We start from the raw sequence: 11,760 nt of genomic DNA on the forward strand, positions 1-11,760 counted from the left end.
ATGGTGGTCACTTCGGGTAAACCTGCAGTACCCGCTTTGGAGCTCACTCCTGTTAAAGAGGCATCGATTTTCGCGGAAATATGTCGGCGCGAGGCCAGGTTCACGAAGACCAGTACGGGCTTCACAGTAAGTCACTTTATTAATTGTGATTGACTTTGTAATTTCAGGTCAATCCGGTGTCGAGAACTGCTCGAAGTTACGGTTTTCAGAAACTTGCAATTTCTACGGAGAAACCATTGGTGAGATGGCAGTCCTGATTGCCTCGGTAGTTTCGTCTAGGTTACTCTACCGTTTACCGCAAGGGAGTTCACTGGAAAGCGACGGGAATGCTATGAGGTTACACAGGTAGGGACAGTTGTAGTGGAATATGTCGGGGCTCTACGGGTAGTAGTAGTAGTAGTAGTAACTACTACTACCACTACTACTATTACTACTAGTAATAGTAGTAGTAGTAGTACTAGTAAGCATTAGTATTATTGATGATCTCGAGTGCCATACTCAAATTCTTGTCAAGATATTCAGTGATAGAAGAACTCCCCATATCGTGTGAATGCGTGAAACTCGCTTCATCTTACTTATTGCGTTTTAGGCGAGGAAACGTCAAGGCAAGTACATTCCCTCTGACTTGACAGACTTGCCCGTCACACAGGCTCAAGATGTGAGTAGTCTGATTAGCTTCGACCAACATTGATCTACTCCCAGGTTGGGTGGATACAGGGAGCGTATATGCGTTTGTTGGAGGAGCGGTGTGAGACGAAGCGATCAGTAGAAAGGCGGCCGCGGACGGCACCAACAGTGTCGTGGGAAAAAGAAGGATACATAGAAGTGGTGAAGTCACTTGATCATATACACATAAATATGCACATGGTAAACTGCATGTGTTGGTGGAAAATTTGGAAAAATTTCGGGAAGTTTTCACTACGGGAATTTCAAACTCAGCTGAGGAAAGTGAATATATGTTGTGCTGAATGGATTTCGAACAGATTCCCAAAATATCAACCCCGGTGGAAGTCGGAGATGCGCGAGGTATGGTGAAGGGAAGCCAAACTGCGAGGGCACCGAATGGCTGGTCGGGTGATAAGCGGGAGTGGCGTCCATCTACTGCGAGGGTTGATCGCAAAACGCCGGATGCGGGGATAGAACCTAAGCCTGTGGTTATACCAAGGGTGAAGGCTGCCGCGCGCTCCCGCTGTGCCAAGAAGGCCGTCCGCCCGAAGACTGCTGTGAAGCCCGCGGTGTCGGAATCAAAGACAGATGATAATAACGAAGACGCTATAAGGTGGGGTTTCAACGTGGGAGTTATGACTTGGAGGAGTTGGCGGAATTGTGGTAGGCCAAAAAGTGCACATCCGGCTGGCAGTTGGGACAGTTGGACTCACTCTAGAAGGGTGTCTCGCACTAAGAGGCCGCCACCACTGCAACAAGCTGCTATACGAAGTGAGGCATGTGGGATTAGGATAGCAGTCTGGGGGGGGATATGCACATGGTCAGCTACATGTGTCGGTGACAATACGAAAATTTCTGAGAAAATTTTGGGATATTCTCGTTTTTTTCTGTGCATTTGTACCCGAACTTGCATATGAGCTTGTATAAACTGTGAAAAGGCTCCTGACCTCAGCTGAGAAGAGCGGACGTAATTTCCAACGCTGTGTTGAACTTGAAATTGATCCCTTCGTACTGTGGCTCTCACTGGTTTTCATAGAGTGTGTATTTGTTATTATCAGTAAGTTACGGTCGGAGTGGTATGGATTTTATTTTTCTTCTTTCTTTAGTGCTGGATCATCTGCCTTGTGTTGTAGGTACTCTGGCCAAGGGTGTAGCGAATGCCTTGATGAAGTCATGCGTAGACACTAGGTGGGGCCGCCCTAGGAAGAGTTGTGATGTCGTCCGGTGAGTAGGGCAAGGCGTCTATCGCAGTGGCTAGTGGGAATAGTTTTGGTATGTGAGTTCGATTCTAACCAACTACGGTATTTCCAGGTCAAATCTCGGTATTTTATTGGTAAAATTTTAGCCAAAAAATTAATTTTGTCGGGGAAAATTAATTTGAATTGGAATTGCTGTAGTATAGGTGGTTGTATACCAGTTGTGGTAGAAAGTATACTTGTAATGGTCAGATATAGTGACAGATTTCTCATCAGTGAGGGCCACAGTCCGTTCGTTGTACGTTGAATGTGATTATGGTTATGCATATTTGAAGCCCCTCATGTGTTGTTGTCCATACTAGAGACAGTTGTGTTGGAGTATTTACTTGTCCCTCATGTGTTGTTGTCTATACTCGAGACAGTTGTGTTGGAGTATTCAGTTGTAACTGAGGGTATTGCTGTTGACTGTTCGAAGCAGTGTGGGGAACACCTACACACGGTTTGAATAACAGTCACGAATATAAACATTCCAGTTGAATATACGGAAACTAAAATTACTTGCAAAATAAAATAAAAAAAACTACTTAAAAATTGAGATTACTTGTAACATTGCTTACGATAGTTGATGCCAAGTAGTAGCTTCTCGAATTCGCCCGAGAAAAAAGATCGCTAGCTGAAAGTTTTGGTGATATTTTGAAAATTCGGGGGGGATTTTGGGATGTTTTTGTTGGTTTCTGTACACTTCTACCCGAATTCATATGTATACTTTCATAATCAGTGAGGGAACTCCTAAGCTCAGCTGAGGAAAGCAATCACATAGCACACTCGAGCACATCCTGAAACTCTTACCTGCTCGTGCTTAGTGAAGCAATGGGGTTCAAATCGTTTACTATGAATTCTCAAAGAGAGTCTACGAGTGATTATATCAACAATAAACAACTGCACTCGTGAAGTCGTGAGACTTCTACCAATGGCAATGGTAAAAAAGCCGTAAACTCATAGGTTCTCTATGAGGAGTTCCCCTCGCATGAATATAAGGTGGATGGTGACTGTAAGGCACTTAAGTGTCACCGCACTTATTTTGATAGTTCTATTCTGACCACCGTGATGGTTGCAAAGCGTCGGTATCATCGCACTGCGGCCTCGGCGTTTCCGAGAGTGTTCATTGTCATTACGACCGGGGCAATACTGTGCTTGGTTTTCCTCATGGTGTGGTATAAGCAATTACAGGAGTACATGTAGGTGGCATACATGTTGTGCATGCGTGCAAGCCTGGTCAGGGATACTATAACGAGCTTCAAGACCGATGTTGACGGCATATCACGGCGACTGAACAAGCTCATTCGTATGGAGCAGGAGAGGCGAACTGATACCGAGATTGTTCGCTCCTATGTAACTCACCAGCAGCGCAACGATGAAAACACAGAAGCAGTTGAGGTGGCCGCGAAAGTCGTCCCTGAATCTACGGACGTCGGCAAGCCACGGAGAATGTGAGTTGTGAGTGATTCATCGCTGGTGTGGTTTGTATGATCGTTTCTGAGCAGTTACATGTTCACTTATGGTGGCCCTCCTGCGTGGTCACCCCCGGTTCAAATGCCTCTGGGGTTTTGTCTTGGCATGGAAAGCGCCTTGCAACAGGAGATCAGGGTCGAGGTAAGAGTGGTTGAGTTACAATGTTGCTTCCCTCGGCTGAGTTCAGGGGTTTTCGAAATTATAGAGGTTTACATACGAATTGCTAATAACTAATTTACATACATTGAGGGGGTTGCAGAAATCAGCAAGAATTTTCCGAAATTTCCTCAGAATTTTTATATCCTCACCAACACATGTACCCACACAAGACGGATAATGTGACGGTCAGCTAGTCTCATACCTTATCATGCATCGTTGTTATCCTGGTAACAGACCTATACTATCCACTGTACCCACAGGTACGGTACCTAGCCCTAGCAATTCACTATCATTAAGAAAGCAATTCCAGTATAGGTCTTCACATACGAATTAAGAGCAGAAATTAATAGAAACTTTTCACAATTTTAATATTTTCACCAATGCATGTAGTTGACCATGTGCATATTTTCCAACATTGCTTACATCTGAGTGTTCCCCTTGGAAGGTGTTGGGACCACCCGTGGATGTCACCAAAAAGGAGTTCACCGACCCTAAAGCCTTGAAGCCATTCGTGAGCTTAGCGGGAATAACATTTTTCCTTCCCCCATAGTGTTCTCTACTTAGGTGTTATTGAATCGGTTGAAGAGCATGCCTTCTGACGCACTGATGATATTCAACGACGCCTTAGATGTGTGGTTCACGCCTCATGCCAGCGAGGAAGCATTTGTGAAGGCGTAAGAATAGTCGATGCAATTGGTTTCCTCAACTGAGCTCGTAGGTTTCGTCACCATTTTATGAAAAATCACACGATTTTGGGTATAAGTGTACAAAAATCAACGATTATTTCGCAAAATTTCCTCAAAATTTCCATATTCCTAGCCAACTCATGTAGTTGGCCGTGTGCATATATTCCCGCACTGATGTGAAGGATGATGATAACATCGAGGCAGGTTCGAGAGAGAACTGCAAATTCCAGAAGACACTATTTTGGTCTCGGCGGAGCGTAACTGTTGGCCTCCACCAGAGAGGATGCCCTACTGCCGAGACTACCCTGCCAGTGAGCATGGGACTACATATAAATACGCCAATACTGGTGGCTGGATGGGCCGAGTTAAGACAAGTATTTCCCTACTAGAAGGTAGAGGGGGATGGCGATCGTCGTCGTTGTTGTTGTTGAGGGATGTGTTCAGCGTGGACGGCTTGCATTATGGATGGCAAAGATGAGCAAGGCTGCGTGCAGTGGTTTTACAGAGATGCTAAGGAGAGTCGACAGTAGGGCTATAATGTACATCGTGAAACGCTTCGCTCCGCTGTAATCGGGACGAAGGCATTTCACCATTAAATTCCAGGCCGCCTTTCTCACGTGTTTACTTACTTTGCCGACTGGTATAACAGGCGGAATTTTTCACTCAACGATTATTGAGATTGTGTGATTTCAGATATAGGGAAAACGTTGGAGCCTTTAGAATTGCCCTGGACGACACGCAAATGATATGGCAAACACTGTGGGGGACGAAGTTTGCTAATGTGAGGTGTTGGGAATATTCGGATGATGAAATGTCATGCCCTAGGTGGAGCGTGCGTTCCTTGAAGTGGACAGGGCAGGGTTTGGGGAGGAGGATGCGGGGAAGCTGGTGAACCCAGAAACATCGACGACGCCGTTGGTGGTCCATTTTAATGGGCCCAAGGACACTTTGGTGCAGTGGATGAAAGTAGGCTATTAACATTCAGAGCTTGTATTATTCCTATGCTGACAATGTTAACTGCTGTGAGACTAAGTGCGGATGAGAAGAAGTTCCGTGTGTGACAGCTTCAGTAAGCTTAGCATAATCACAATATAGCAATGTTGGAACTCCGTGTGTCGCATACACGGTACAAGTCGGTATGGAAGTTCTTATTAACAAATCCCAAGAAATGGTAGAACTTCTATTATTGCTATGCTGACAATGTTAACTGCTGTGAGGCTAAGTGATGATGAGAAACAGTTCCCTGTGTGACAGCATTAGTATAATGCAGTATAATGCACAGTATAAGCCGGCATGAAAGTCCTGAAGAATAAAACCTAACGAGTGTTAGAAGTTCTAAGTTAGAACTAACACTGTTAGTTCTAACTTGTTGAACTTGTGTTAAATCTATGCTGACAGTTCTCACTTAGGAGTGTTTTATAGTTAACTGCTGCGAGCCTTACGTGCTGATGGGAGGAAATTTCCTGCGTAGAATTGTTAGTATTATAGCGTGAATTGAATGTTTCTATTATCGAGAGCATTTTCTGGGTGGTAGAAAAGTGACGGCTCGGGTGACTCAGTAGTGGGGGGAAATATGCACATGGTCAACTACGTGTGTTGGTGACAATATGAAAATTATGAGAAAATTGTGGGCAACTGTTATTGATTTGTGTACACTCCTATCATTAGTGAGGGATATGTTCAAATGTGGTGTTGATGTAAATCTCGCTCGCCCGGAGGTTTGTGTGAAACCGTCAATTTATTGTTAGAAGTGGAGGAAGCATTACCAACTAGAGCCTGCGTTCCAAGAGGGGAAGGTCACCTTCTGGGGAGAGGTGAAGGATTTTTATAAGGACATATGTCCACATAATTTCATGCCGCGATTGCCGCCTAAGAAAGTGAGGGAAAAGTGTCGTGACCGGGGATCGAACCTGGGTTCTTTAGCCGGTACATGGACGGCGATGGAGAGCTGATTTCAAGTGTTCGGAGGTATGCTTGGGCAAGGACTGGCGGTGTGCTGCGGACACGAGGACGAACCCTCCGAAGGCTCCTGAGATTTCAATTGATGGCACTGCGTTCGCACTAGGAGGCGTAAGGAAGGATCGCGGTGTTGGGATGTTGGCACTCCTCAGCGGAGCGCAGGAGTTTGTGGACGAATTGGAAGAGTCTATACGTGAAGTGTATAGAAACTAACAAGAATCTTACAGAATATTCATATTGTCATCCACACATATGGTTGTCCATGTGCATGTCCCCCCCACACTGATGTGATGATGGTCATGTCCCTCACAGGTCTTGGCCGAATGCGATCCATCGTCAGCAACGCCGTGTTGTAGCGCAACTGGATGGTGTGGTGGCAGTAGTGCTCACTGTGACTGTGTCGACTGTATAGACTATCGTAGAGTTGCACGCATGAGGGAATTGCTGTGATTTCATACACGAAGACGATGTTATGTTCAAGGCTGTTAATTGGTGTGGTTGGAGGGGGAATAGGACCAGGCATATAACAACACAAGGGATAGGTATGAGGAAGAAAGCATACTACAAGAGTGTACACACATATGAGCATTATAGCCATAGCCTAGCTAAATGATAGCACTATAGCGTGAACAATAGGGAACAGAGACACGATGATTGGGACAGACATCCAACAGGAATAGGGCGACTTTGTTGCATTGATACCGTAGACTGGAGGATCTCCCTTGCTGGTCGCGCACGTTGTATATTTGTATGCACATGGTCTTGCATGAACGGCTTCATGTGGAACACTCTTGAGCCTGTGGAGAATCGGATAGCTACTCTCGAGGCCTTTGCTGTTGGGTTGACTAAGTACTACTCCCAACTACTTCAAGACTGTAGACCTGCGGGCTTGCCAGGATGGAAATTTGCGGATCACGAAATTGAACGTTTAGTGGTGATCCTGTCGTACTTGTACGAGAATCAGAACGGCTACTATCTGCAGCAGAGAAACACGGCTCGTCGGGCAAGGGTCAATGAGGAGACCCAGGCTTCGGTACGTCATCTAGGTATCAGCAACAGATGTCTTAGACACCAGTTCTCTGTGAGTGCTGATAAATGGATGGTATGGTGTTGTAGTTGTAGTAGATGTGAGGAGGTGAAGCTGTTGTAGCGTTATATTGTTGATATGGACGTTGATCCGAAAAAGCCAGGCAGCTTCGCTCCGCTGTGGGCTACCATTGGAGCCGTTAATCAAGTTGATCAGCATGTAAGCTATGACGTCACGTTATATTCATTACTACTGCTTCCTCATTGGAGTTTCACCCGTTTTACGTGAAGTGGCGTAAAACTCGGTGAAAAACGCGATATTCGCGGTGATATGCAGTAGTCGTGAAATATGATTTTCACTAGTGTTTTTCATATCACTAGGGTGAAACACCAATTCCTTTTCATGTGTTGTTGTTATTGCAGATTGGCTGTAGTCCTCGCTCGGTGAAGCTCGTGGCGAAGAAACATATATTTCTTATACTGCCAGATCGCGACGCCAGTGTTGGGATGAAATCTGGAAAGTGAGTTCAAATAGAGGTCTGCATTATTGTATTGTGCTCAATTTCAGAGCGGTCCGTATATTCCCGTGCTCCTTGAACTCGCACGATAGTCTGCGTAGATGGCATGCTGGGGAAAAAGTAGCCGAAAATGCAGTAGCTCTGTCGTGGACGGTAAGTTGCTGAGGAAATCAGTGGAGTTTCACCCAATACACAATCTTCAGTAAATAGCTACATAGCCTTTCCCTTAGCTAATTTATCGCTTCTTACTCATCTGTATATATCTGCCTTTTCTATCTATCCCATTCTGCTCTAGTCGTTGAGTAGAAAAGTGCACTAGTGATATGAAAAACAGTAACTGCATAGCGAGAATATTGGGGTTTTCACAGAGTATTACGCCACTTCACGTAAACGGGTGAAACTCCAGTGACGAGCAATTTGAGTTCAGCCGTCGTCGGGAAAGACGAGGGCCACAAAGGGTCGGGTCAAAGTTGAGGCCAAAGCCATCGAGGAGGACGATTGGTGCGCTCTGTGGATCATGACCAGTGACGAATTTGAAGCGGGGACGGTATCGTTTTGCTGTTGGGAGAAGGAGTATAGGAAGTATTATATTCGACATAACAACGACAATATTGATGTAATTCGACGAGATTTTGGTAAGAGTTGGTGACAAGTAGTTGGTTGTGCAGGCATGTGTAGAGGAAGTGGGCAGTAGCGGCTTTAAGCAGGCGGCGTCTTTTAATTTATTATTGCGATCTGGTAGGGTACCGGGATCGAACCTGCGACCTTTCCAATGTGCTCCTGTTACAGACTGCGACCCGAGAATCAATCGAAACGGCAGTAGTGTGATGAACATTTCGATCGACCCTAGTGTGCTTGAGGAGCATCTGCGGTAGAAAAAAGGAATCTTTCCGCGTGCGGTGGATGAGGGTGTTGCTCAGTTCTGACAAGTCGCGAGTAGAGGCGCAGGAGGCCGAGCAGGTGAGTGTCGGCGTGGGAAAATATGTTCAGTTTCCCCGAGCTTCCTGCGCTCGAGAATTATGAATATTCGCACACGGTTATGCGTAAAAGTGTAGAGAAATCAAGGAAAATTCCCCAAAATTTTCCAAAATTTTCCAAATTTTTATAGTTTCACCATCACATGTAGTTGACCATGTGCATACATTTCCACAGTGGTGAATGTCGCCGCCAGCTGTATGTGATATATGTTCGCTTCCTTCAACTGAGCTCAGGAGTTTCCTCATTATATTATGAGAATTTACCGTCGAATTCGGGTAAGAGTGGGCAAAAACCGACAAAAATTTCTCGAAATTTTCTCATAATTTTCATTTTTTCATCAACACGTAGTATACTCCCACATTATCAATTTCTCAGGGTTCTTCCACCGTCGGTCGATTGGAATCCGGAATATTACACGACAGGTTCTCCTCCACGTTATACAGGCTCGGCCATTCCATGTGATGCTCAGTTCGATTCCTAGTCGGGGAAGCGGGTCCTCTGGTGCCGAGCGTGGCGAGACAGACGTGGTAAGCAGGGGGGAGGGGCGCTTGATGGTGGTGCTTAGATTATCTTATTATGCAGTCGGCGCGGTCTCAGAAACGTACTCGAGATTTGCGATCGGCTCGGCAGAAGGTCAAGAAGAAGGATGGTACTCATAGTAATACCGGTAGTTATCACCGCGGTCAACTGGTGAGTGCATGGGTGTAGTGAAGTTTGTAAGGGAAGGATGTGTTCAGGTTCGGCCTAGTGTCGTGTATGACAGCGTTTTCGACTTGACACTAGAGCACGATGAGGCTCCGGATGTCTCTCGGATCGACCCTGCACCATCGACGGCCTCCGTCGCTGCGTTACTGGTCAGTTTTCAGCGCTTGCAAGATTTTGGTATTTTCGGGGCTGTTAGGAGTTGGAGGAGGCTAGACGGGCGCTGAGTGTTGCTTTGGATAAGGAATTGGAAAGTCAGAGGAAAATTAAACTGTTGCAGAAGCAGTTGGAATCTGGCAGAGAGGCTCAGGTGGGTCTGTGTGCATCATAGTTGGGGTTCGGTTAATCATGAGGGTCGTTGAGAAATAGTTTTCAACATATGGTCAGTGCAGTAGTGAAAGGCAAGTATCATCTAGAGAGGAGGAATAGGTGTCCAAGCGTTTTTTTTTTCGAAAATGAGAGTAAATGTTAGTAAAAGTGTAGAAGTTAGGATGAAAACGCGACATTTCCTCATGCATGCTCTCCTCGTATATCATGACTAGTATTTCCTATAGGAAGTGAAGCAACTAAGGAGAGAATTGAGTAGAACTAAGGAGAAGCTTGAGAAGGTGGAGGCCGAGGCTCGCGAGAAGATAAGGACTTTACAGCGTGAACTGGCTTTGGAGTTGGAGGCGAAGGACGAGGCATTGGTAAGGAAAAACCGCAACAACAGGCACTTTCGCGTTGTGCGTGCGTGCGTGATGAATTATCTTGACTGAACTACCGACCGTCCGAGGGCATCAGGTGGATCAAACGAGTCCTCTATATTCCGAGGTTTGCAGAAAAACTCGAGTACGCCCACAGCTTCAAGAAATATGTGCGAAAACAATTTTTGACGAAAAAACGTCCAGCCCGGGGATCGAACCGGGGACTAACTTCAGGATCGATTTGGGTGCACGCTTCGAAATCTATGACTATCAAATGAGCAATTGCAAATCATTTTTGATCATCTCACCTCCACAACGATCATTACATTTCCAAAAGTTGTGGACTATTCGAGCTCCACCCCTTCGTCACGAAGGCCTAGTTAGGAGGGTTGTTTTACAGTGTACAGCAGGACTTTATGCAAAGCGATATTCTCATATTTTGGGAGTTCGAAATTCAACGTGATAACTATGGAGTTTCACCCGTTTTACGTTAAGTGGCGTAAAACTCGGTGAAAAACGCGCAATTCGCACTATGCAGTAGTCGTGAAATATGTTTTTCATATCACGGTCGGGAAACTCCAATGTGAATCAGTTGACAACTTAGTCTAAGCTTATTGTTATGCTATCGAAATGAAGATAGCCATAACGAGCATTTTGATTTTACATTCAACTGTTTGGTTTACACTGTAGAAACAAACTGAAGTTCTCGAGGAAAAGCTGGAGAGAAAACAGGCTAGTCAGGAGGAAGCGCTCGACAATATGAAGTCGTTAAGAAAAGAACTAAAAAAGAAAACTGAGCGGCTGAGGGCACTGCAGCAGCAGCAAGAAATGATGGTGACTTTGGAATTTATGAGAAGTAGTTTAGGAGCTTTGCTTAGGGTATGGTTGATGACAAAAGAGTGGTATCGTTGGAGCAGGAGTTGCAGACAGAAAACCAAAATGTGATGAGATCTCTTAGGAGGGAACTGGAGAGGAAGGAGGTGATGATGAAGAACCTCCGAGATCAGCTTGAAAAGGTGAAGGTAGGGGAGTTCGATGATAGTTTGGGAGGAGGCATTCGGTGATGGTTTAACAGGGGAGTATGGGAGCACTGCGAGCTGAGAAGGAGGAAGCGCGGAATGCTAGTCGGCAGGCTGTGCTCAGGCTGGAGGGGGAGTTGGCGGAGGCTGAAGCGAAAGTAAAGGAGTTTAAGGAGGAACAGGTGGGTGGGGAATTTTTCATGTTTCCGAGGGAAACTCATTTTGCTAGGAACACATTCTTCAATCAGTTTCCCATGCACATGTCATCATCGCATTAGGAGCATTTCTACCATTTTTATAAAACTCTGGGGAATGTTATTTTTCAAAGATATACGGGTCTCTGGTGGGGGTTAATCGTAGTACTCATCGTGAGCCTGGCTGTGGTAGTTGATGAGAAATCATCACGTGTCTGGTTCTCAGGCTTACATTCAGTGGTGGCTTTGGTGATGATGTAGAAAAAACAAGTAGCGTTTCCGAATCTTCAAACTTGGCAAGATTTAAAACATTGTGACGATTCTTTGCAGTTGAAAAAATCGTTTTCTTTTCGGGCCGGTTTGAACATAATATGTGTAGGAGGCGGCGGATGCGAGGTGGCAGGAGGCGCAAGTTGAGAAGCAGGCTAGAGAGGCAGAGATTGTCGAGCTGAAGAGAAC

General features: G+C 45.5%; 2 protein-coding genes across 2 annotated transcripts; both read left to right on the forward strand.

Annotated features, from left to right (window-relative positions):
* On the forward strand, positions 1–5,197 carry Pmar_PMAR002413 (hypothetical protein; the record flags this gene model as incomplete). Its single annotated transcript, XM_002765371.1, has 16 exons — positions 1–126; positions 168–239; positions 280–345; positions 590–658; positions 703–765; positions 984–1,279; positions 1,334–1,437; positions 1,800–1,890; positions 3,143–3,352; positions 3,407–3,515; positions 3,979–4,044; positions 4,098–4,207; positions 4,424–4,593; positions 4,664–4,745; positions 4,913–5,000; positions 5,045–5,197. 16 exons carry the CDS (start codon positions 1–3, stop codon positions 5,195–5,197), a joined length of 1,875 nt encoding a protein of 624 aa, XP_002765417.1.
* Positions 5,198–6,944: 1,747 nt separating this feature from the next.
* On the forward strand, positions 6,945–11,554 carry Pmar_PMAR002414 (conserved hypothetical protein; the record flags this gene model as incomplete). The annotated part of the gene is made up of 16 exons (XM_002765372.1): positions 6,945–7,211; positions 7,329–7,424; positions 7,628–7,725; positions 7,773–7,875; positions 8,150–8,223; positions 8,465–8,593; positions 8,643–8,682; positions 9,123–9,227; positions 9,283–9,390; positions 9,438–9,554; positions 9,602–9,712; positions 9,957–10,091; positions 10,779–10,922; positions 10,967–11,110; positions 11,164–11,289; positions 11,528–11,554. The coding sequence occupies 16 exons, from the start codon at positions 6,945–6,947 to the stop codon at positions 11,552–11,554; spliced, it is 1,824 nt and encodes a 607-aa protein (XP_002765418.1).
* Between the last annotated feature and the right edge of the window lie 206 nt (positions 11,555–11,760).

Source organism: Perkinsus marinus (assembly GCF_000006405.1).
Source record: "Perkinsus marinus ATCC 50983 genomic scaffold scf_1104296975548, whole genome shotgun sequence".
Lineage (NCBI taxonomy): Eukaryota > Perkinsozoa > Perkinsida > Perkinsidae > Perkinsus > Perkinsus marinus.